The sequence below is a fragment of the Conger conger genome, chromosome 10, assembly GCF_963514075.1.
Source record: "Conger conger chromosome 10, fConCon1.1, whole genome shotgun sequence".
Lineage (NCBI taxonomy): Eukaryota > Metazoa > Chordata > Actinopteri > Anguilliformes > Congridae > Conger > Conger conger.
In genome coordinates, this window is record NC_083769.1 from 34,815,428 (window position 1) to 34,841,034 (window position 25,607).

At 41.8% G+C, this 25,607-nt stretch overlaps 3 protein-coding genes across 8 annotated transcripts; 2 read left to right on the forward strand and 1 right to left on the reverse strand.

Annotated features, from left to right (window-relative positions):
- The first annotated feature begins 1,416 nt into the window (after positions 1-1,416).
- selenok (selenoprotein K) lies at positions 1,417-4,038 on the forward strand. The gene is made up of 5 exons (XM_061258197.1): positions 1,417-1,565; positions 2,123-2,213; positions 2,348-2,422; positions 2,617-2,706; positions 3,241-4,038. Exons 1-4 carry the CDS (start codon positions 1,547-1,549, stop codon positions 2,699-2,701), a joined length of 270 nt encoding a protein of 89 aa, XP_061114181.1. The 5' UTR covers positions 1,417-1,546; the 3' UTR covers positions 2,702-2,706; positions 3,241-4,038.
- A 1,163-nt stretch (positions 4,039-5,201) lies between these two features.
- On the forward strand, positions 5,202-13,010 carry actr8 (actin related protein 8). 2 transcript variants are annotated; one of them, XM_061257693.1, is made up of 13 exons: positions 5,202-5,469; positions 6,127-6,297; positions 6,814-6,924; positions 7,005-7,109; positions 7,303-7,476; positions 7,761-7,854; positions 8,595-8,727; positions 9,489-9,642; positions 10,002-10,097; positions 10,393-10,533; positions 11,751-12,015; positions 12,147-12,310; positions 12,629-13,010. In XM_061257693.1, exons 1-13 carry the CDS (start codon positions 5,338-5,340, stop codon positions 12,770-12,772), a joined length of 1,884 nt encoding a protein of 627 aa, XP_061113677.1. In that variant the 5' UTR covers positions 5,202-5,337; the 3' UTR covers positions 12,773-13,010. The 2 variants fall into 2 exon arrangements, with proteins under 2 accessions (XP_061113677.1, XP_061113679.1); XM_061257695.1 differs by having other exon boundaries at positions 12,591-12,727.
- A 357-nt stretch (positions 13,011-13,367) lies between these two features.
- On the reverse strand, positions 13,368-25,600 carry LOC133138715 (interleukin-17 receptor B). Of its 5 annotated transcripts, none has more exons than XM_061257697.1 (11): positions 25,557-25,600; positions 24,928-24,949; positions 22,799-22,924; positions 20,652-20,758; positions 20,408-20,525; positions 20,236-20,292; positions 19,759-19,943; positions 19,512-19,577; positions 15,632-15,704; positions 14,647-14,724; positions 13,368-14,242 (listed from the first exon to the last, which is right to left on the reverse strand). In XM_061257697.1, exons 1-11 carry the CDS (start codon positions 25,560-25,562, stop codon positions 13,614-13,616), a joined length of 1,467 nt encoding a protein of 488 aa, XP_061113681.1. In that variant the 5' UTR covers positions 25,563-25,600; the 3' UTR covers positions 13,368-13,613. The 5 variants fall into 5 exon arrangements, with proteins under 5 accessions (XP_061113681.1, XP_061113682.1, XP_061113680.1 ...); XM_061257698.1 differs by lacking the exon at positions 25,557-25,600 and adding an exon at positions 25,055-25,123 and having other exon boundaries at positions 19,759-19,802; XM_061257696.1 differs by lacking the exon at positions 25,557-25,600 and adding an exon at positions 25,055-25,123.
- Positions 25,601-25,607: the final 7 nt, after the last annotated feature.

A 25,607-nucleotide genomic window follows, 5' to 3' on the forward strand; every position in this document is an offset into this window, starting at 1 on the left:
GAGAATAGCCTATAGGCAAAGTGCTGCCGACTAAACAGATGCTGCACACTTAGACAGTTCTAGGTAGCAAGGTAATGCCCAACAATTGCTTCCTTAACAGACAACATAAAAGCAACTGATGCACTTGTTAAATACTCACTTAAATATTGTGGAATACTGTGAATATTTTCCAGCACGATGCACTTGTTCTAAATGTCACAATATAATTTATAACTATAGCATCACATAGGTCTACCTTTCTGGAGAAACCTAGTGAACAAAACCACGCCTTTAACGCTGTTATAACGCAAGAAGAACCCCCTCAAGCTGGTCCAGAATGCTGCAGCCCGCCTGATCACCAGTCAGCCCAGGTCGGCTCATGTCACCCCACTTCTCATTGGCCTCCACTGGCTTCCTATTGCCGCACGCATCCGTTTCAAGGCCCTAGTGTTGGCATTTCAGGCTGCTAACATACAATCCTTGATCACTCCCTACTCCCCAGCTAGACCATTCCGGTCTGCCAGCTCTGGTCGCCTTATGGTTCCCTCTCTACGCGCAGCTGGCGGTCGAGCTGCACGTTCACGCCTGTTTTCCGTTCTGGTTCCTCAGTGGTGGAATGACTTGCCTACTACTGTCAGGACAGCAGAATCCCTCCCCCTATTTCGACGCAGACTCAAAACCCACCTTTTCAAACTCTACCTTAAGGCCCGGACACACCAAACCGACGGTCGGCCGTCAGTGGCGCCCTGTCGGCCGAGTCTTTCCGGTGTGTCCCACACGCCGACACTCCGTCGGCGTGTTTTGGAGGGCTCCGACGATGAGAGAGAGCTCTCTGATTGGCTGTCCAGCTAGCAAATCAGTGCACGAGAAGAGAAACGGAAGCGACGAAAGCAAGCCATTCCAAAGTTACTATCACTACCAGACATAATTTTCGATTAGTATTACTAAATAGCGAGAGAACAAGGAAATTGCTGCAAACTGTTTGTTGTGAGCGAGACAATGGCTGCTTCTAGGTCCAACGCAATGCAAACGCATTCCCCGGTCTTCCGGTTTCCATTTTTTGAAAGACAAATACACACTACCGCCACCTGCTGGTGTGGAGAGTTATTACCCCTCACGCAGGCGCAGAACGTACGTGCAACTCGGCCGTCGGGGGACCGTCGTTGCGGTGTGTTCGGCACAGCCAACATTAACGACGCGTATCGACGCGAGGCGATCTTTGTCGGCGCTCCGCGGCCGACCGTCGGTTTGGTGTGTCCGGGCCTTAAGTCCTCCCTCCTGATTTCCCCTGCCCCTCCTTTGTGATATCCCAATCCTTGTCTAACCCCCCCCAAAAAAAAAAAAATGGCACTTCTGATGACGACTATGTTTAGAACAGCATTCCATGTGTATTTTCCTAGTTCTGGATGTGATGCTTTGACTTGTGGTAGAACTTACGCACTTGTAAGTCGCTTTGGATTAAAAGCGTCTGCCAAATGACAAAAATGTAAATGTAAAAAGAAGCCACGCCTTGACTAATGACGTACGCCGGATACGGACTTCCTGCAATATGCGACACTGACTAGAAATGGTGTACGTCTCGAACGGTGAGTAAGGAATTATGTTTTTGTTGTAACTGTATATGGTATTGATGATAATATCTTTGAATATATATATATTCCAAAGGCGTAAACATACATATTTGCTAGTTAGAATGTGACGTTCGCTAAATGGCCCATTTTCTGACCTGCCCATTTCCTTCTAGGTTCTTGCTATCGATGGTCAGATTTGTTTTGCTAACACTTGCTAGCCAGCTAACTTAGCTACTTTCTTTAACTCGCCAATACTTATTTTATAGTTTATAGTTATGAAGTCTAACTAGCCCACTTACTCATCGAACGTGAATTACCTGTTCACTGAAATATCTCGATTATTTACCAACAGTCTGCGCTAAGTAAATGGTTCCACCAGATAACACACGATAACAAGTTAGCTTAAGACATTAGCCTAACGCGCTTTGAGAAATATTGGTGAGATGAAACGGTGTAACATGACGTGGTGCTGTCTACGTTCTTGTCATATCCAGTTTGAACGAAAAAAAACTATACCCATCTCGTGAACTTGGCTAACATTACTAGCTATCTGATCAACTTTTCTATTTCAGGTCAGGTACTGGACGGCTGGACCCAGTCTCCATGGAGGTTATCTTTTCTTCGTGACCTCTTTTGGGGTGCTGTGGAATTTATTGGATTGTTGTAAGAGTTTATATTAATTACTTATAGTTTTTTTAGATTTTGTCTTTATATCTTATTATTTCTGTCATCATTACTATTTTTTCAAGTTCATACTAGACAGCATATTTGAATATTTCTATTTATTGGTTTTCCAGCTTTCAGACAGTCTACCGGCCAGATCTTTCAAAAAAAGGCAACTCTGGGTCTACGAGGTTCAGTGATGGCAGAGGGTAGGTCTCAAGATTGGTGGATTGCTGTCTTTATTTGGTCTCAACACTCCATTTTGCATCATATGGAAATTCAGACTTCAGACTTTTCCTCATATGGAAATTCAGTGGAAAGTAGACCTGTGTTTCCCCCATACTAAGATGTATCTCTTAGTTGTTTCTTCTTAATTTGTAAAATGTTGTATTTTTTATTTTAGCCCACCAGGGTTTCCTGGGGGCCGGAGAAGGATGGGACGGGTAAACCATGGGGGTGGCGCCAGTCCCCCACCAATGGGTGGATGAGGAAGGTGAGCAGCTGGCTTTCGTGAATGCATGTTTGAAACTGTAGTGGGTAGTTTCATCCCCATTCGGCCACGTCAGATCTAAGTTCTTGAACCACTCATGCATGTCTAATGTACTGCACCATGAAGGCAGATCTCAATAATGCAAATTACATTGCTGAAAACTAGAGAACAAGTCATTTTGATTCTTAGATTAATGGGATGGTTCGCTTTCTTGGGGTTTTGTAAACACTAGTTTGGTATTAAGCAAGCAAATAATATTAAATATTGTTTTCTAAAGAATATGCACGCATACAGAAGCACAATGCTTCCGCCATTATGAAGCATTCAGGCTTAAAATGGTAAGTGTACAAAATATCCATCAAAGCAATAGTAAATCAGTTACCATACAGGACATGCTACCTGCATATGGTAGCTATTAAGACCGATTATTGCTGCAGAGATCCTAAGCAAAATGTGTGTGTGTGTGTGTGTGTGTGTGTACGCACCATGGTCATGAATATGATTTGAGACTTAACCATGAAATGTCCTGTATTTCAGGTAAACGCCTGTGTTGTCGCACAGGCGTAGAGTGCAGCATGCTGGCTAAAAGTGTTGGTGCTGAGGGTTCCCAGTAGAAGGGAACCGGAACACCTGCGCTGATATGGCCATGCGTGCTGCCTCCTCCTCTAGCTGCCTCTGCTGACTGGCAGGTTCTTGATGCTGCACTGGGAATTCCTTCTGTAAGGGGCCAGGGCAGCTGATCGGCAGCGTCTCACCCCCCTCCTCTTCAGTCCTCTTCCTCTCACTTGCGCCATCGTAATCCTTTCACATCTCAAATTTGTGTTTCTCAAGAGTGTACTAAAAGTGACATTTGTTTCATGGAGAGATTGTCTTATTCCTGTGGTTAAACATGCAAGGCAAGTGTGTGAAATGTGTGTACAGTTTGATAAATAAGGGATGCCTTTCCTAAATAGCATTTTATTTGGTGTAGCTTTTCATACTCTTGGGTGCTCTTGGTTTTTTCCTTTTGGCCTATTTATGACAAGTACAGTATGCCACACATGTTCTTGCATCATAGAAAACTGATAATCTATTTCTAAGTTATTCTGGATACTAACTGCTTTTTAAAATGATTGTATGGACTGCACAATGTGTTCTTAAAGGCTTGCAATGGGGTATGAATTATGTCTAAATGAATACATTTACCATTACTGTGCAGTAACAACTTTTCAGTATAATTTAGCGGGTCTGTATATGAATGGTTTGAAAAAACATGTATAGCATAAATGTATTGCATGTTGACATTCAAATGTTTCATGTAAACTTCAACCATACCTACATAAAGTTCCAAAGCTCTTGGTTTGATGATGTCAAATCTTATTAAACGGTCTACTTTTAAGTACCCCTCAGATGCCCCACATTACATACAATCCCTGATCACTCCCTACTCCCCAGCTAGACCACTCCGGTCTGCCAGCTCTGGTCGCCTTACGGTTCCCTCTCTACGGGCACCTGGCGGTCGAGCTGCACGTTCACGCCTGTTTTCCGTTCTGGTTCCTCAGTGGTGGAATGACTTGCCTACCACTGTCAGGACAGCAGAATCCCTCCCCCTATTTCGACGCAGACTCAAAACACACCTCTTCAAACTCTACCTTAGTCCTCCCTCCTGATTTACCCCGCCCCCCCCTTCTGATACCCCTATCCCTGTCTAACCCCCCCCCAAAAAAAAAAAAAAAAATTGCACTTATGATGACGACTATATGTTTAGAACAGCAGTCCAGGTGTATTTTCCTAGTTCTGGATGTGATGCTTTGACTTGTGGTAGAACCTATGCACTTGTAAGTCGCTTTGGATTAAAAGCGTCTGCCAAATGACAAAAATGTAAAATGTAAATGTCTCTTCATTAGACAAGGGATGTCCCAAGGACAAGGTGTGTATATATACACACTCAGTGAGCACTTTATTAGGTAGACATGTACACCAGCTTGTTAATGAAAAATATTTAATCAGCATGCAGACATGGTTGGGAGGTTCAAAGTTTTTCAGACCAATTTAGTGGATAGGCTAGCAGCAGCAGAAGACCAATAAGTAAAAATAAGTCTAATAAATACTTCAAATGCTCGGTGAGTGTATGTATCTATATATATATATAGATATTTTTTTTACATTATTTATTTTTTCAAAAAATCCTCCATACAGGGTATACATCGTTATTTAATGGCATTTAAAATAATCACATCAGTCTGAATACCGCACATTTTAATTCTTGAATTCGATTATAGAATCGGCTTGTTAGTTCGAATGTGCTGTACTTTTCCAAGTTGATATTACATTGAGCTATTTAAATATACTGAGGAATATATTTATATATTTTTTACATATTGACAATTTCTCTAGTCTTTCAAACTCCAGGAGAGAAATCTTAGGTTTAAGTAAATCTTAAACATTTATTTGTCCAGTGTCGCAGTCATTGTTATGTAGCTACGCAATGCAGTAAAACCCGGAGAGGATTTATTTTGTCCACCACCGTGAAACTCCGGGTAAATGACTGGACGCAATGACAACAACAGCGCTTCATGTGCTGTAGTGACTTTCTATTCGGATCTCCGCTAGGGCAGTGTAATTCTTAACTTTCTATTTTCTCCAACAAACGAAATGACACAAGCAGAAAGAGAACAAGAAAATGGAAAAGAGAAAGAAAAGGAACGTGAGAAGGAGAAAGAGAAGGAACAGCGTGGCGTAAAAAGGCCGATAGTTCCACCCGTCATCCCAGAGCCTCTTCAAGAGGTAATTTAGGATAACGTTAGCTAGTTATTTGCTATTTAGAACTAGTTAGTTGTTATCCAGCTAAGATAAACTTTCAAAGGCAGGTAGCCAACTTAGATAGCTACATATTTAGAGAGTTATGTAGAGTTGACTGGCTAACTTTACCTTGATGTAGCTATTCATGGCTTTAAATGCAGTCAGTTTAGCTGTCAGTGAAATTAAATGAAAATGAAAAGAGCTAGCTTAGCATAGCCAACGTTACGTTATACCCTTACTTGGATAGCGTTGGCTAACAAAAACTAATGGTGGCTATTTGGCTAGTCTAACTATTTTGTTATGTCGAACCGCACGCTTAAGCGACGTACTGCTAGGTAACTAGAGCTAACGTTTGCTAAGTTAGCTGCTTACCTTAGAAGCTAGCTACCACAACATTAACCAGATGGCTTGAATATTAGTTAAGTGAAGGTTAAATTAGCCAGGCTAGTTACATTTACTCGTAGATTTGAGCTGTTGATGTTGAAATGTATAATAAACCCGATTGAATTTCGTTTCGAATAGCTAGTACAGGGTGGGCTTTACTTTTGGAACTGGAGTACAATTCAAACTTAGCGAACGACATCGGCCCACGTGTTTTTTCCCAGTGATTAATTTACATTTTGACCGTCTGACACCTTCTAGCAAATCCAGAGTAATTTCGTCGTGGTCATACACCCGGGTTCTAAAACGCTGAGGATTGGACGAGCCACAGACAACCTTCCTGCAACCATTCCGCATGTCATTGCCCGAAGGCAAAAGCAAAGTGGACAGCCTCGGTACGAGGACCCTTGGCTCATGAGAGAAGGCCTCAACGTGAGTGTCAATCAGTTATACATAATAAGAATATATTCCGATCGAGATACTGAATGTGATTTTTGCACTGCAGACAACACATTACTATATTATGTACGTCGTTTGTAGTATCCATCAGACCTGGGTTCAAATAGTATATTTTGAATTCAAAAACTTTTCTGCATTTCACTAAGCTTGTCTGGTGTATTGGAACAAATAGAATGATCCTACAAGTGTAAACCTTGTCCATCTGCTCCTCCTTGCAGGCTTAAATTCAGGCAAGATCAATAGTGCACAGAAAAGCATTTGAATCCAGGTCTGGTTTCCATCTATCCATCTTTCCTCACTACTCTTAAACATATACAGTAATGTGGTAGCAATGACGGTTAATTGAAATGATTATGCAGCCGTCATTATAGAGTTCAATTGACTCCAATTGACGCTAATCTGGAAAAATAGTTAAGTAAAATAGCTAAGTGCATTCATAATCTGTACACAACTGGAGTTTTCTGTTTCTATTTCCATTTCACTCCGAAGAGGCCAGAGAGCAACGAGCAGAGACAGAATGGTCTTAAAATGGTTGACCAGGCCATATGGTCAAAGAAAATGTCCAACGGGGTGAGAAGAACTCCAGTCTCTGCTGATCAGGTGAGTCTGTGTGCTGCAAGATCAGTTATTCCTTCCAGATAGGGAGCTGCATTTGAAGTTCTTTATTCCTGTTTTCATAGGCAAGGTCTTACAACAGACAGATAAGACCAGCAGTCCTGGACACCAGCCCTAGAGTGAAGTGGACCAACACAGCTCAACACCCTGAGTTTCTGGTGGGGGAAGAGGTGGGGGACCCAACCAACAACCCACATCCTCCACACTGCAGGGAGAAACTGTATCTCCTTAGCAAGCAAAAACTGACGACATGGTCACATAAGTTCATGATACTGCATCCCACTCAGTTTACTTCTTCCATTGGCTAAAGTTTGTTGCAGGAAACAAGTGTGTCTGAAATGGCCTTTTTATTCACACTGTCAGGCTGTGTACGTGAACCCTGCAGACTGCTACAATGTTCACTGGCCCATCTGCCGGGGCCAACTGAACATTCACAGTGGCCCTGCTGGCTCCCTCTCTGCTGTGCTGGCTGACTTGGAGGCCATATGGTCCCACGCTGTACAGAAGTTTCTGGAAATCCCTCTGAAAGATCTCAAGGTACAGCTGTGCTTGGTAGATGTTGATCACTACCTATAGGGACCCTTTTAAATGCATAAACATTTTTACAATAATGTACTAAAGGCTATTCCCATGGTCAGAAGTAAGATGCTTTATTTTTATTATTATTTTTATTTATTTATAAATGTTCCAGGGATTTAAATAACCCCTTTCCTAAAGTTGTTCTCTTTAATTCAGTTAATTTGGTAACATGTAGAATACAGTAATAGCTCTGCATTGATTTATTTCCAGTGGATAGATAATGACTTGTATTCCCCTGGCAGTATTACAGATGCATCCTGTTGGTCCCTGACATTTACAACAGACAGCATGTTAAAGAGCTGGTCAACATGCTTCTTGTGAACATGGGCTTTTCAGGTATTCAAATGCTTTAATCTTGATTCCCAGATGCCCAGTTTCTCACTGCTATTGAGAACTGTATTACTTCTACTGGAAACCCTCTTGTTGTTTGACGAAAATGGTAAAAATACTGCATCTGCTGACATAAAAATATGATTCTCGTCATCAACAATCTGTTCACTAGACAGAAATCCATCAGCACTTTTTTGGGAAAATAATTGATAGTAGGACTGTTCTGAGGTGTAATATTCCATTTGTCCATGTGATGTCAGTCTTTGCTTTGGGAAATACCTGGGGCTGGTTGCATTAGCTGGACTTTACTTCATCTAACATTGGCACATTTGTCTTTGACTTGATTTTACACTAGTTGCACCAACTGAAAATAAGCAGTATCTGAATTGAGTAATGTGCATTCTTGTGAATAAACAATGGAACAGCAGTTGATGGGCAGCACAGCCAGACTTCTGTTACATACTGTCCATTTTACTCCTGGCCTCTGCTAGACTTAGGATCATAACATGAATTACATGCACTCAAATAGATGAACCTGCAACAGGTTTCAGTTTTAGGTCTGGCTTAAAGCACTGTTGGACAAAACATTAAGCCAGGTGTAAATCCAGTTGGTACGACAGGCCCCTTATGAGCTTAAGAAACCATCTTGACACAATTTTAAACAAGTTATTCTAAATGAATAATTGGCAATCTTGCAGCATTTGCTGCAAACCTTCACAGTTGAACTTTCCCTGTCCTCTTCCCAGCCATTGTGGTTCATCAGGAGTCGGTGTGCGCCACATTCGGCAGTGGGCTCAGCAGCGCCTGTGTGGTGGACGTGGGGGATCAGAAGACCAGCTTGTGCTGTGTGGAAGATGGTGTGTCCCATCGAAACTCCAGGTGGGCCTCTGTGCACTGTCAATTTCCTGTATGTCAGTGTTAAATCTCCACTTATGTATGTTTCAGGAAGGATTGTAAGCATGTTTAGATGCAGCTGCAATGTCTTCCCAACATGGTTGAAGCTGTAGTTTTCTGTGAGAATTTAAGAGTTATACTTTTGCCCTTTTAAAGTAAATGTGATGCATATGTGTCCTGGATATGCATGATAAAACGCATGTGTATAATTGTGCTCTACGCTTGTGAAAGAGATTCACAGGTTTTTCTGTAAGAACTGGGGACTGTTTGTTCTTATCTTTTTTTCTATCATGGAGAGAGCATATATGTTCTATGTACAGTGTACGACATTGACCACTTGTTTGCTGGGGATTGAGGGTCACTTAAGTGGACTTTGCTCCTTTACACACATACAATTGGTAACTGTGCCAAGGCCTGATTGTTTCTCCCACTCTGGCCACTGTCCAACAGCAGCTGGCAGCTTATATTCAGCTTTCCAGAAACCTGTTTGCATTCCTGTTTGTCATAATTTGAGGTGTTTGCCAAAGGCTGTTAAATCTCTTTGTCCTGCCCCTGTACAACAAGACCGATAAAGTTCAAACCGTGTGTTACGAGTTCCAGTGAAGTTCCAGAAATTATCAGTTGATTCAGTGACATGTAGGCAGAACCCATCTAGGTTTGGATGAGGTCTGAGAAAGACCTACTGAAGGGTAACGCTCTGCAGGTTTGCCTACTTAACCTCCATGCTGTGTCGGTACCCCCAATAGACTGTGTCTGGCATACGGAGGCTCTGATGTGACCCGATGCTTCTTCTGGCTGCTGCAGAGAGCTGGTTTCCCCTATAGGGATTGCCAGCTCTCAAACAGAATGGACTGCAACTTGTTACAGCAGCTAAAGGAGACCTTCTGTCACCTGGACCAGGTATGTCACACTGCTGTAACACTCACCACTCAGTGCTGCAGATAGTGTTGGTGCAACAGTTTCAGCAGTTTGGTGCCATTTTGTAATGCTGTAGCATTACAAAGAGCGGCCTGTAGCATAGTGGTTAAGGCACATGACTGGGACCTCAAAGGTTGGTGGTTCGAATCCCGGTGTAGCCACAATAAGATCCGCACAGCCGTTGGGCCCTTGAGCAAGGCCCTTAACCCCGCATTGCTCCAGGGAAGGATTGTCTCCTGCTTAGTCTAATCAACTGTATGTCGCTCTGGATAAGAGCGTCTGCCAAATGCCAATAATGTAATGTAATGTTGTAACACCTACAGTACTTCTTAATGCTCTAGGACATCTCAGGCCTTCAGGAGCATGAATTTCGAACACGGTTTCCAGATTCTCCTGCTTTGCTCTACCAGCTTCGACTTGGAGATGAAAAACTACAGGTACAGCCCACTCCCATCCCCTGTGTTTTCCTAATGAAATGAAAGTAGAACTGTACATCAGAGGTTTTTCCAGCCATAAGGTATACGTTGTATACTGTAGGCTTTGTGCAATTGAATAGATGGAACCATATTCTTATTTTCTTTTCTTTTTTTTAATGCTGTTAACAGTTCCCTGCCCTTACGCTTGTGTCTGTGTCCCAAGCTCTGTTGACTGATCGATGGTTTTGTTTATGATTTATGGATGGATTGACTAACTGATTGGGTTGTGATGTGGGGTGTTAAATCTCTCACCCAGGCCCCAATGGCTTTGTTCTACCCGGCCACCTTTGGGATTGTAGGACAGAAGATGACCGCCCTGCAGCACCGCTCTCAGGGTGACCCCGAGGATCCTCATGATGAGCACTACCTGCTGGGAACTCAGAGCAAACAGGACCAGGTTGGAATCTTTTCTCTCACAAGTGTCTGTATGTACCTCACTGGACCAGGTGGAGAGCCACTGGCTAACACCGCACAGGAAAAAAACATTCATTGCTGTATTCTTAATTAGATGTTTTGGTACAAGTGATCCAGAATGCTGCAGCCTGTCTGGTATTCAATGTTCCCAGACATTCACATGTCACCCCCCTGCTCAGCAACCTCCACTGGCTGCCTGTCATGGCTTGCATCAAATTTAAAACTTTGGTGCTCGTGTACCAGGCAGTTAAGGGATCAGCCCCTGTATATATTCAATCACTCATCAAGACCTATACACCAGCAAGACCCCTCCGTTCTGCCACTTCGTGCCGTCTGGTGCCTCCCCCTCGCCACACCTGCACTTCTCGCTCACGACTGCTGTCTGTCCTGGTCCACCGGTGGTGGAATGACCTCCCGGTGGATGTCAGAACAGCAGAGTCTCTGACCTCTTTCAAGCACAGACTGAAGACTCATCTCTTCAGGCTACACCTTTCCCTCCCTAACTCACCACCATGATTAGTCTTATATATGCCATAGACTGTAATGGCACTTATATAGTTGTATAGATATTGTTGTTTTTTGTATTAGTTATTGTATTGTTGTGCTCTGGGTATTCTAGCTGCCAACTGTGGTATGCTAGTTTGGAAGTTGATGTATTCTTCAAGGGTTCCGATTATCTGTGTGGTTACACTAGGACTCGGAACTTTACTGTCCTCTCAGGTCCTCTTCGCACTTGTACTTGTGTTTGATCTGCACTTTGTTGTACCTTGCTCTGGATAAGAGCGTCTGCTAAATGCCATGTAATGTAATGTAATGTAATGGTAATGCTTAATCTTCCTCTATGTATTAGGTATTTACCAGGTAAATATGTGGTAGGAATAGCATGTAATTGGGTCATTACTACTGGTAAAAAATGTAAATGGTACAGTAAGAATGTGTATTTATGCACTTCCTAAGAAATTAGACAATCCTTAGAAATGCCTGATTCCTAGGAAGTACTGTACCGTGTAATCATTTCCGAGGTACTTACTTGGGGGTATTTCCAGAGTTTATTCCTGGAAATATGAATGCAATGCCACTTGCTGGTTTGTGTACTTTCATAAACATTTGCACAATGTTTACTTCCTCGGTTTACATTTTTAATTTGATCTTATTTGTGTAACTCTGTTTGCGTTCCGTCTCGCTGTCTCTGCTGTACAGTCTTCCAAAGCCACAGCGGAGCGCAAGGCTTTAGCCAAGCCCTCTGGGTTTGACGGGGAGTCCTGCAGCCAGAGCGCAGACCCCACGGACCGGGGCCACTCCCATGACATGGAGCTGGGACAGTCCCAGGGCGACTGCCTGCTGGGTGGGACCGACATGGAGGAGCCCCCCTCCGCTCTCCTATCCCGAAAGACTGCCATCACACAGTTTGAGGGCAAGGCCCTAGGCATGGACAAGGCCATCCTGCACAGCATTGACTGCTGCGGTAAGGCGCCCTGCTCACTGCCTCTTTTGTTTTAGCTGTCTCTGTATGGAATATTCTTGAGATATGGTCCATGTAGTGCACATGTGCTGACCTCAGCAGGGCTGTCCTGCATGCTTTTGTCTCTGTCTCAGCATCGGATGAAACCAAGCGCAAGATGTACAGCTCCATCCTGGTGGTGGGAGGTGGGCTGATGTTCCACAGGGCTCAGGAGTTCCTCCAGCACCGGATCCTCAACAAGATGCCCCCTTCCTTCCGCAGGGTGGTGGAGAACGTGGAAGTTATCACGCGCCCCAAGGTACGCATGTACCATTGAAGTTGGCTTTTAATAAAATAAGCTTATGAAGTAAGATTTGAAAGGCCTTTAATTTGGTGTAGGCTTAATATAGCCAACTATCCCAGAATTGTAGTTTTTAATCTTTTAAGTCTTTTAGAATTCTTCTTCAGCTGTCAGAACACCGTATACACAGAAAATGACATAGAATGTAGAATGATTTGGTTATATCCCAAGTGCATTTTAGAAGTTTAACAGAAATCTAGAGGTGTCTATGAATGCTTCAAAATCAGTCTCCCCTCAGCAATGAAAGGAAGGGAATGATGTCACGGTGTCTCTCAGGACATGGACCCCCGGCTGATCTGCTGGAAAGGGGGGGCAGTCCTGGCCTGTCTGGACACCACCCAGGAGATGTGGATCTACCAGCGGGAATGGCAGCGATTCGGCGCCCGCATGCTGAGAGAGAGGGCGGCCTTCGTCTGGTAGTCCAGAGCTGACCATACCGGAACTTTCACCCAGTCTGTTTCTGTGTTCTTCATTTTTAAAAACAAAAACTAATTTGTATACAGTGTACTGTATATCAGAATGTAACTATTTCATTAATTCCCTGTCTATTTTTAAAATTACATTCATGGAGACATATTGTATAGGAATTTGTGTATATACCAACCTTAGTTGATGATAGTTTTTCTTTTGGAAAATAAAGCTTTTTTTGTACACTGCTGCTCCTTTTTTATGTCTATGAATGGGAGCCAGATTTTGTGACCTCTGGACATTTTTTTTTAATGCTGAAATTAGCCTAATCAGCACATTGATGGTAAGCCATTTCAGATGGTTTATTTCACAGAAAGAATGTTTCTGCTTTTAATTTGAGTGGAGACCATTAGAATTGAAAGTATTTTGTTTTTGAAAGTTAGAAAATCGGGTTTTCAGTTTTTATGTGGTCTGAAATGCTACTGCGCTACTGCTGAGGTCATGTTTGTGTGATTTGGTGCTGTCTGTTTTTAGTGTAGAACCATACAGATATATAGGTGCAATGAAGAGACTTTGGTTCAACCTCACCAGGCGAGATGGCAAAAAGTACAAATGCTAATACAAACTTTTAATAGAATGTCGACAGTTGTACAAAAGGCTGTTCAATTCTGAATCTTAAAGTCATAATTTTCAATTAATTAAAAGCGTCCAATAGTACTACGGCTTTGACTACTATTCTAAATCTTAGTAATGTAAAGTATTCAGGATGGTATAGCATTTCATCTTTTATGGAGATCGCTCACCCAATGCCTAAAGCTGGCACAAAGTGGCCAGCTCAGTGTGGCTGAAGATGTCACCCTGTCTGCAACTCTCGTATGGCATTTTTCAGCCTGCCAGCTGCATCACCGGTAAGAGCCCTTGGCTTCAACCCCACCGAGGGGAAGTAGTGGGCCTCTGTGCCAGTGTTCTGGAGGTGTCTGCCCAGCTTCTCCACGTCCTTCATCAGGGAGAAGGACTTGCACACCCTCAGGGCTGCAGGCAGGTGCTTGGTGTCTGGCCTGTCCCCCAGGTGCACGGTGCAGTACTTCTTGAGTGCCGATAGGCCCTTCATCTGGCCTTCCAGCATGTTGAGGGCCAGAGAGAAGACGTCGTCTGTGGAGGCTGGAACCGTGTGGTCTCTCAGGGCCGTGGGCTGGCAGTGTTCAGCCGTGTTCTCCCGGAGTGCGGTTCTCGGTGTGCACACAATGGCCACCTTGTCCGCACACTCGGTGTGTGTGGTGAGCCAGCGCACCGGCCCCTGCTCTGCCATCCTCCCCTGCTCCCACATGTCTATGGCCACCTTGCAGTTCAACTGGGACTGCAGGAATTCAGCAAATGCCACAACCGCCCTCTGAAAAGCCCTGTTTCCAGCAGGGTAGACCACAAGCACATACACGAATGCGCTGGCTTGGGGTAATTCAGAGTGAGCCTTGTATGTTTTATCTAGAATTACAGAAGAGAGACCAGTGATTGTAATCCAAATAAAACCCAAAGCATTATATCTCCATGGCATAAAGGTACGATTTATGTACGATTACCCTATACGGTAACACTGCATTGAAATAAGATGCTCATAAACCCGGTGAGTGATGCCACTCGGGAATCTCCAAACAGGGAAATGACACCACAACTGAGCTTTTTGGCTTCAGACTATCTCTTATGTCAAAAAGTATGTCATGATTACAGTGACATGGTGATGTTATGGGGTTGTTTTGCATGTAGCAATTTAGCCTATTACCTATATTTTACAGCGTTCTTTGACTAGCATATGATTCTAAAGAGCACTGTAGGTACATTTACAATTCACTAATCTGGAGAAAATCTGCTTGTTTTATAACAATACTTACACCATATAAGAAAAGCAACTGGTATCAGCACCATGGTAATACAGGCGAGACAAAGCAACAATGTGTAATTTGGGTGTTCTGTGGGAAAAAGAAATGGACATGATCAGAACACACATGGTTTTGTCCAATGATTTTCTCTTGGTCTCTGATTTTCTCTTTCTCTTGGAAGATGTCTGCTGTCAAGCTACTGATGACCACTTTATTAGGAACATTTTTACTTTATTACACCTACTTATTCGTGCGATTATTTAATCAGCCAATTGTGTGACAGCAGTGCAATGCATACAATTATGTAGATACAGGTCAGGAGCTTCAGTTAATGTTCACATCAACTATCAGAATGTGGAAAAAATTTGATCTAAGTGACATTGAGTGTGGAATTATTGTTGGTGTCAGTCAAGGTGGTTTGAGTATCTCTGAAAATGCTGATCTCCTGGGATTTTCACGGACACTGGTCTCTAGAGTTTGCAAAGAATGGTGCAAAAAAAATCAAAAATCAAATGAGCAGCAGTTCTGCAGACAGAACCGCCTTGTTAATGAGAAATGTCTGAGGAGAATGGCCAGACTGGTCAAAGATGACAGGAAGGTGACAGTAACGCAAATAACCACACATTACAACAGTGGTATGCAGAAGAGCATCTCTGAACACATAGCGCATCATAACTATAAGTGGATAGGCTACAGCAGTAGAAGTCTAAAAATAAGTCTAATAAATGCCTAATAAAGTGCTTACTGAGTGTATATCACAATAAAGAGCAAAGATGGCTCATAAACCTCCATTATTTAGGTTTCTTCTCAGGAGAATAATACTAATAACAACAATAGTTTCTTACTATGATGATGACAATGATTATTATTATTATTATTATTATTATTATTATTATCTTAAAATTAAATAAGGACCTACAAGCCACTTCAATCAACATATCTCAAGAAAGTGTAAATGGAATTAATGAATGGCATTGCATTAGCTAGTAATACTTACCTCTTTGACTGCAGTCCACTGGGGCAATTTTTTCTTGACAGAACACATCACAATGATTAAAAAATGGTGAAATCTGAAATGTAAAATTGAATAATTATTTTCTTTCATGGTGAAAAACTGACATGACCGGATTTCTTAAGCTTGTATGCATATAATATAATGTTGCAATAATTTGTAATTATAATGCTATCCCCATAATATAATGTGAAAAACAGAGGAAGCATAAGAAACTTTGAATGTGATATTGTAAGCAATTGTACTATAATAGCCAAATCCCTTAGGCAAGGTTCTCTGACTGGCTAGCTAATTAGCTAACCTAGTAACTGTAGAAAGGTTGAATGCAATGCAGCCATACTAATGTTTTCCACTTGATTATTGCACCAGGTAGTCAGTGTAGCCAAATGCATGAGTAGAAACTGTGGTGGTATGATATCTAGCTAGCTGGATGTTTACTTAGCTGTTTATGGGTTTAATAGTTCAAGACTGTACTTTCTACAGTGTATGCTTGAAATGCTAAAATATTGTTGCATTTTTCTGGTTAAATGCCTTGCTGAGCACTTTATTAGGAACACTACATTAATACTGAGTAGAGCCACCCTTTGCTCTCAAAATAGCTTCAATTCTTACTGGCATGGACACCACAAGATGTAAAAAACATTCCTGTGAGATTCTGTTTCATGTTGACATAATTGCATCACACAATTTCAGCAGATTTGTCTGCTGCACATTCATGCTGCGAATCTCCTGTTCTACCACATACCAAAGGTGTTCTATTGGATTCAGATCCAGTGACTGGGAAGGCTGCTGAAGAACATTTAACTCATTGTCATGTTCAAGAAACCAGTTTGAGAAGACTTTGTGACATGGTGCATTATCATGCTGGAAGTAGCTATTAGAAGATGTGGCCATGAAGGATGCACATGGTCAGCAACAATACTGAAATAGGCTGTGGCATGCAAACGATGATTGATTGGTATTAATGGGCCCAAAGTGTGCTAAGAAAACATTCCCCACACCATTACACCACCGCCACCAGCCTGGACTGTTGACACAAGACAGGTTGGGTCCATGGATTCATGCTGTTGGTGCCAAATTCTGACCCTACCATCTATATGCCTCAGCAGAAATTGAGATTCATCAGACCAGGATATGTTTTTCCAGTCCTCAACTGTCCTGTTTTGGTGAGTATGTGCCCACTGCTGCCATTTGCCTCAAGGTCCAACGTGTTGTGCATTCTGAGATGCTTTTCTGCTCACCACAATTGTACAGAGTAGTTATCTGAGTTACTGTAGCCTTTCTGTCATCTCAGACCAGTCTGGCCATTCTCTGTTGACCTCTCTCATCAACAAGACTTTTATGTCCACAGAACTGCAGCTCACTGGATGTTTTTTTGTTCTTCACACCATTCTGAGTTAACTCTAGAGCAGAGGTGTCCAATCTTATCCTAAATCCTAACTCCTGCTCTGCCACCGCCACCGCCACCGCCACCGCCCTACAACCTGTGCCCTTGACCCTATCCCCTCTTCTCTTCTCCAAACTATCACACCTGACATTCTCCCATTTGTCACCTCCCTTGTCAACTCCTCCCTGTCTTCCGGCTGTTTTCCGGCATCCTCCAAGAGGGCCCACATCACTCCGCTGCTAAAAAAGCCTACCCTGGATCCCTCCATCATCCAGAACTACCGCCCGGTATCTCTTCTTCCTTTCCTTTCTAAAACTATAGAACGAGCCGCTTCTACTCAACTTTCTTCCTTCTTTTCTAACAACAACCTCTCCCATCAGTCTGGCTTCAGATCGGGCCACTCGACAGAGACTGCGCTCCTCTCCGTCAGTGAGTCACTCCATGCCGCACGAGCAGCCTCCCTTTCCTCTGTCCTCATTCTTCTAGATCTCTCTGCTGCCTTCGACACTGTGGATCACTCCATCCTCCTGTCTGCCCTGTCAGCAACGGGCATCTGTGGCACAGCCCTGGACTGGATTGAGTCCTACCTCTCTGGTCGCTCCTTCCAGGTTGCCTGGGCTGGTTCGGTATCGACACCTCGGCCCCTCGCCACAGGAGTTCCCCAGGGCTCAGTCCTTGGCCCACTTCTTTTTTCTCTTTACACTCGCTCCCTTGGCCCTGTGATCATTGCACATGGGCTATCCTACCACTGCTACGCGGACGATACCCAACTCTTCGTCTCGTTCCCGCCGTCTGATACGCAGGTTTCAGCCCGTATCTCTGCTTGCCTGAGGGACATCCAGAGCTGGATGGACAACCACCATCTAAAGCTCAACCCAGGTAAAACTGAAATGATATTCATCCCTGCTAATAACTCTCCCCATCTGGATCTCTCCATTTCCCTCGGGGATACCACACTCACGCCATCACCCAGTGCAAGGAACCTCGGCGTGGTGATGGACAGCAGACTGTCCCTTTCCGAGAACATTGTGGCGGTGACCCGGTCTTGCAGGTTCTTCCTATTCAACATACGGAGAATCCGCCCCTTTCTCACCCCCTACTCGACCCAGCTCCTGGTCCAAGCGATGGTTCTGTCCCACCTGGACTACTGCAATTCCCTCTTGGCTGGCCTCCCAGCGTCCATCAGACCCCTCCAACTCATCCAGAATGCAGCAGCTCCTCTGGTCTTCAACCTTCCCAAATACTCACACGTCACCCCCCTGCTTACTTCCCTCCACTGGCTGCCTGTCATGGCTCGCATCAAATTCAAAACATTGGTGCTAGCCTTCTAAGCAGTTAAAGGGTCTTCCCCAGCTTATCTGCAAAAAATCATCAGACCCTACACCCCTGCCAGACCTCTTCGTTCAGCCTCCACAGGCCGCTTGGCACCTCCCCCTCGCAGAACCTCCACCTCACGCTCACGACTACTGTCTGTTCTGGCTCCACGGTGGTGGAACAAACTCCCCGTTGAGGTCAGAACTATAGAATCTCTCCCCACCTTCAAGCGCAAGCTGAAGACACACCTCTTCAAGCAGCACCTCTCCCCATCCCTCCCTACCTCCCTGTGAACCTTAATTGTTGTCTCTGTGACTTGCTTTGTGTATCGGTATTTGTAGTTGGCTAGGTAAGCAGTGTTTGGATAGTTTTGCTCTGTTTGTTTGTTTGTTTGTTCAAAAAAAAAAAAAAAAAAAAAAAAAAAAAGGCCCTTGTCCTTATCTTTGTTGTACAGGTAGCAGTTGAAATTGTACTTCCCTCTAGGGTCTTTCAGCAAACTTATCCCTGGTTATGGGTATGCACTTTGTTGTACGTCGCTCTGGATAAGAGCGTCTGCCAAATGCCAATAATGTAATGTAATGTAATGTAAAAGGGCCGGCGTGGGTGCAGGTTTTTGTTTTAACCCAGCAGTAACACACCTGATTATACTAATGAACTAATCGTGGTCTTTAATCAAGACCTTGATTAAACACCGGCCCTTTCTGGATAAGATTGGACACCCCTGCTCTAGAGACTATTGTGTGTGAAAATCCCAGGAGATCAGCAGTTACAGAAATACTGAAACCAGCCCGTCTGGCACCAACAATCATTCTGATGGTTGATGTGAACATTAACTGAAGCTCCTGACCTGTATCTCCATGATTTTATGTATTGCACTGCTGCTACACAATTGACTGATTAGATACTCACATGAATAAGTAGGTACACATATCAGTGTTCCTAATAAAGTGCTCAGTAAGTAACATGGTGTGACAATACAGATTTGATTGACTTTTTTATACCACATTTGGAAAAAAGGTATATTTCCCAAAGTGTTGGTGTATTCCTTTAAAACCTCCTCTTGTGGGGCAAAGAGATGTGCCAAGCCCCCTTGGTATAAACCCTCCATGCACTGAACTATTGGACCGGTTCCAGTCCCAGTCTGAACATGATCAGCATTCTAACCAAAATGAGAAGAGAGTCGCAAGGCCCTGTTGCATTCAGAATTCTTGTCCACCTGGATTTTCCCTCCTGTTGGAAAACAAGTAGGTCTTTTAGCTCCCATTTTAGAGACAGACCTCTAAAGGCATCGCAATCAGCTCAGAAGATGGATGGATGGATTTTTAATTTAATTGGCACAGTCAAAAATATAAAACTAAATAAAGCAACAAACAGTGATTCACTTCGAAACGTAGCTTATTTGGACACTTACTGAGAAAGCTTTGTCTTCGCTGATGTACTCACTGCATTTTATCTCTGATGGACATGATGTCAACGTGGCACAGTTACATCTCCACAGTTGTAAGTCATACTCTGTAGAATGCTTACTAGAAGTAAAGCTCACTTCTACTTGACCATTAACAAATGTGCTGATAATGTTTGGTTCCCACTCAGATTCTATCAATGCAAAACATACGTCAAAGCTCATACAGCACCACCAAAGAGGGCAATATCCTACCAAGTACTGGCACTGTTGAGCATTACAGAAATACTACATATACACAAAAGATAGCTTTTAGGGATTAGGGATAGGGATTAAACTAATTTAGAATATGAAAAAAATACTAAAACTGACAGAACTCAACATATGCTTATGCCGTCAATACAAAGCAAAGACAATAATCACATTTGTATGATCAAGAATGGCAAGTTAATTGGTATATGGGTATCACCAAATAATTCATCTTACCTATTTCTGCTATGCGCAAACAACTCGAATGTTGCCTCATTGTTTCATGACTACAATCTGAAAAATAAGGTTACAAACGCATTTACATTTGGTAATGGCAATTTGGGTCATATTCTTTATTCAGGTTTATTAAAAATGCATTCAACAATTATTAGTACTAAAATAAACATACCAGGTGTTTCAAATATTTTTGATTGTGGGCGCTCGACAGACATTGATTGTGGAAGATTGGATCCAATGACTGCATAATTTGTATCTGGCATTGCTGGGATTTCCGTGTAATGGAACCACTGTGAGATAGAGCTAGATGTAAATTCAATAATTTTCAGTATATTTGAGCCAAATCATAACATAAGCCTATGCTCATATATATATATATATATATATATATATATATATATATCCAACATACATACCTGTTCATAACCACTGGCATTAACTTCACTAAATGGAGGGTAATACTGACAAAGGTAAGACTTGCTATTAACAATGAACTCCGTACCTATAAGGTACTTATTGCTATCTGAAACAAAGAAAGATATATTCAAGTATAGATACAATTACATCATGCAACCAATTTTTTTTACACCATTTCATTATCATGCATAGCTATAGTATAGTATTGTACCATGGTAATGCCAGCCTGCCATCAGAAAGTTCTGTTAACATCCTTATTCAGTCCCCTCAAAAAGTATTGGAACAGCAAGGCCAATTCCCTTGTTTTGCAATACATTGAATATATTTGAGGTTGAGATAAAAAGATGAAAACGAGACAAGAGATCAGAATTTCACATTTTATTTTACTACTGAATTCATCCTGCTGCTACCATCATGAATAAAGAAGCAGCCATGCAAGCCCAAGCCATGACACTTCCTCCACCGTGCTTCACAAATGAGCTTGTATGTTTTGAAACAGATCAGATCCCTTCTTTCTCCACACTTTGGCCGGTGGTAGAGGTTCATCTTGGTCTCATCAGTCCATAAAACTTTGTTCCAGAACTTTTGTGGCTGTACTTCTTTGCAAATTGTAATCTTGCATTCCAATTCTTACTACTGATGAGTGGTTTGGTTGTCTAAGCTTCAAAATGGCTTGCTTTTCTCCCAAAGATAGCTCTCTGCTTTTCATGTTGGTTTAACACAACAAAACCCAAGGCTAAAGCCACAAGTAGAATAAATAGAAGACTATTTATTGATTAACAAATCAAACTAACAGGACACATCTGGGCAACAAGAAACACCTGTTAGTCATATGTTCCAATACTTTTTATCACCTAAAAATTGGGTGGTCTGATACAAAATGTGTTATGTTCTAAGTTGTCTAACAAATAGCAAATGGTTGGCATTTACAGTACTGTGCAGAAGTCTTAGGCACCCTAGACTTTATTATATATGTTTAATTTTTTGTGTGTGTTAGTATGAAAGAACACATTTGAGATTTCCAAATATTCATTTTCCAAAAGATTTAATTCATTTTTGTATTTAATTTTAAAAAGTTACTGTAAGCAATTGACTACTTTTTACATAAAAACTTGATCAAGGCTGTCTGAGATCAGAAGCAAGGAGCCAACCAAAGACTGCAGAAGAACTGTGGAAAGTTCTCCAACATGCATGGAACAACCTCCCTGCTGATTGTCTTATAGAACTGCAGGACAGCATTGGCTATCTCAGAGAAGTGAAGCAGTTTTAATGCCGAAGGGTGGTCACAAAGAATATTGATTTGATTCAGTTTTTAACTATTCTGCCAAATTAATAAAATGTAATGTAAAATGTACAGTATGTTTATTTAGGACCTTTCATTGTATTATTTTTGAAAGAATCTTATCTGTACAGAATGTTGTACAGGTGCCTAAGACTTTTGCACAGTACTGTATATAGCGCCTTTATCCAAAGTGCTGTACAACCAACGGCGATTGGCTGCCATGCAAGGCACCAACCAGCTCGTCAGGAGCATTTTGGGGGTTAGCTTGCTCAAGGACACTTCGATACACCCAGGGCAGGATCAAACTGGCAACCCTCCAACTGCCAGACGACTGCTCTTACCACCTGAACCAATGTTTCCCCAAGGTAAAAAAAACCAGGATAAATACCAAAAACTGAAATTCGGATCTATCATCTCATGTACATCTTTTGACCTCAAACTCAATTGTTTTCAGTGTATGTCAAAAACCAAAGGAATTGACCTTGCTGTTACAATACTTTTGGAGGGGACTGTATACTGTTACTGAAACACTATCGGCAGAAAGGGAACTACCTTTAACAGGCAGATGCCTGATCGAACAGCAGGGGTCACTGGTGCACAATCAGACATTATAATTATCATCCCAGCTGAATGCAGGGACGCATCACAATGCAGGGATATAATAAACTGTAGAGCAGACCCAGGCACTAGGCTAACAGTGCATTTCCAGTATAAGCCACATATCATCTTATGATGAACTCAGCTTAAGTACAGTTCTTTCAAAAACATTTGATACATGAAGTCCAAGAGCCCACTTCTTTTTTTTTTTTTTTTTTGCAAAAGGTCAAATGTGACCATGTTACAAAAGGGGGAAAGAAATCATACAATCTATATTGATGGCCCAGCTGATATTCAGAGCAGCGTCTGAGGCTTTCTCACTCATGACAGCAAGCGAGACTGTGAGCTTCGCCAGGACAGAGGGGGTTTCTTTAGGCAGGGCAGGCCATTCATCTACAATGGAACCAATGAAGAGCACGTTTAGATCAATACACAGGTTTAAGATGAATAGCTGACCATGTCGGAACAGTTCATTAACCCAATTATTTCCAAGATCTATATATGTAACTTTATGTGAAGATGACACTACAACTCAAATAAAGGGTTAAGTAAGAATAAGGCTAAAATCAATTAGCCTACTTATTCTGATATATTCTGATATAAAATGAAATAAACATGCATCTGAGACGGTAAGGTGATTTATGCAGAGGATGTATTGTTTTAAGGGAAAATGTGTGTGTGTGTGTGTGTGTGTGTGTGTGTATGTGTGTGTGTGTGTGTGTATGTGTGTGTGTGTGTGTGTGTGTGTGCATGTGCGTGTATGTAGGTGTGTGTCTGGATGTATACAAAGATCCGAACAGAGAAATAAGAAAATTATATTCATATACAGTACACAGTGTGCTCCAGAATTATTTTTGGCAGGCACCCTTGATAGATATGCACAAACATACAGTAAACTAAAAAATTATACAGTTATTGACAGCTTTATTTTACAACATAGGTAAAGTAGTGAGTTGTATTAATGTTCTGGTACTTTGTTGAATGAATTGTGCCATTGATCTTTAATAGTGCCCCTGGACTACTGGCAGCAAAACATCTCCAAATGAGCCACCTCCATATTTGACAATAGGTATGAGGTGCTTTTCCTTGTATACATTCTTCTTTTGCCGACAAACATGTTGACTGAATTGACAGTTCTTTGGCTTGTCCCATACAGATGGACAACAAAGGGATTCTGCATGCGTATTACCTCATTTTTTTACTCCAGTGGAACTGGAAGTGACAGAATGACACAATATAGTTCCACTATATTGCCAATCGTATTGCCAATTTCACAATTTCACCCCTAACAATTATTCACTGTATTTAAAATAATTGTTAGGGGTGCCAATCATTTTGACGTCTATGGTTTTCAGAAAAAGAAAAAAAAGATTATTTAATAAAACGCATTGAAATATGAGAGTAAATGTATTGAAATGAACGTATATAGTTTCCCCATGTGTTTGAATATAACATTTTTAGATGGGTATAGATTAGTATCTGTGTTGTTTATTATATGCAGCCTTTTTTCTTCATTTTTATTAAGGGTGCCAATAATTCAAGAACCCACTGTACATACTTTATTCACCATCAAAACCTTATCCTGATTTTATCTCTCAGAAACAAAAATAAAATATACCCTGCAGTTGTCAGTGTGCAGAATTATGAGGAAATTGGAATTACAATATATCTTCAATATACTCAACAAAAACAAATAAAATAAATAACACATTTGAGTATTAATCATCTCAATAAATAAACGTAAATGTTGTTTCTTGCTTTAACAGTCCAGTATAGCCATATTATTGATGACCGTCATTAGCCTCCTGTCCATTGAGTCAGTTAGGCTTTTATTTTGATCAGGACCAATTTACCTAGTGCAGTCAACACAACCTGCCAGATGTGTGTCAAACATCAGAAAGATGTGTCCAAAGTGCAGATTCTCAGCTTTTATTAAAGGGTACATTTTGGTTTCACCATGCAGGATATGTCAGTGGTCACTGCCCACAAGAGGCTTCACAAGCAGAACTACTGAGGCTGCACTACAGAATGCAAACTGCTGTTTAGCGGGGGAAAGCTGATGGCAAGGTTACAACAAGTACTGTATCTATATAAAAGAGTCTTGTGGACAGATCAATTCAAGATTGACTTGTATCAGAGTGATGGCAAGAGCAAAGTGTGAAGGCTAAAAGGAACTGCTGAAGATCCAAAGCATGAATAAAATTCTACATGGTGAAACCAAAGTGTATAAAACAGGCTACCCTTAAGTAAAAGCTGAGAATGCATATTTTAACCACATGCGAATTTTTAGATTACAAATCCAAAATTGTGGAGTACAGAGCGAAATCAAGAAAAAAAAAAAAGGGTTTTGTCCCACACACTTAGCTCAGTTTGATAATATAAGATATATCACTCACCAGTTTCTGCGCAGCTAACGTTCTGTTAAAGAAAAAAAGTAGAAAATGAGCCTAGTATATAACCAGAAAACTCAACAGGTATGTAAGTTTACAGATGATAAGACAAATAAGCAAAAACAAATCCTACTATTGATCCATAAGTTGTAGTCAATTTGAACAGAACAATCAATAGTAAGCTCTTCATGTCTGCAAATCTCCCAAACATGGTGTATGGTCCCCAGTCCGATGCTGAGACATTTATTCAGTCTTTTTTTTTTCCTTTGCCCCACCTTCCCACCACAGGATGCCGACTTCTGCGAAAGGAAAGGACTAGGCTATGCTACCACGGTGTTCCGCCTCAAAGCAGCAACACATCGGCAAGACTTAACCCTCCTATTTTGACTGCACTCAGTGTTTGACATCGCTTAAAAACTAGTTGATACTGTATGATTTTTCTAATTTTTCTGGTGAGATTAAATAGCAAAAATACAAGATTAAAAGATACAAGATTGTGTTTATTTCAACTGCTGGCCTCAATGTATAACCGGTCATAAAATCTGAATATAATAGGAGGGTTAAAATGTTTTCCCATTTGGTGCAAATTCCATTTTAAAAAGAAATGAGAAAAGAAAATCACTTTCACCGATTACCTTCATACGACTCGCTAGGATCTAAAAATGTGCCTTGTTTTCCTCAAGCAG

Coding starts and splice junctions, on each gene's coding strand:
- selenok (XM_061258197.1), top strand. Junction 2,214..2,347: donor GTGGAATTTATTGGATTGTT/GTAAGAGTTTAT, acceptor TTGGTTTTCCAG/CTTTCAGACAGTCTACCGGC. Junction 2,423..2,616: donor AGGTTCAGTGATGGCAGAGG/GTAGGTCTCAAG, acceptor TTTTTATTTTAG/CCCACCAGGGTTTCCTGGGG.
- actr8 (XM_061257693.1), top strand. CDS start 5,338: ATGACACAAGCAGAAAGAGAACAAGAAAATGGAAAAGAGAAAGAAAAG. Junction 9,643..10,001: donor CCTTCTGTCACCTGGACCAG/GTATGTCACACT, acceptor TTAATGCTCTAG/GACATCTCAGGCCTTCAGGA. Junction 12,311..12,628: donor AAGTTATCACGCGCCCCAAG/GTACGCATGTAC, acceptor GGTGTCTCTCAG/GACATGGACCCCCGGCTGAT.
- LOC133138715 (XM_061257696.1), bottom strand. CDS start 25,111: ATGAAGAGCTTACTATTGATTGTTCTGTTCAAATTGACTACAACTTAT. Junction 19,578..19,758: donor GCGAAGACAAAGCTTTCTCA/GTAAGTGTCCAA, acceptor GTTTTCCAACAG/GAGGGAAAATCCAGGTGGAC. Junction 14,243..14,646: donor AGTTGCTTTTCTTATATGGT/GTAAGTATTGTT, acceptor CTGTAATTCTAG/ATAAAACATACAAGGCTCAC.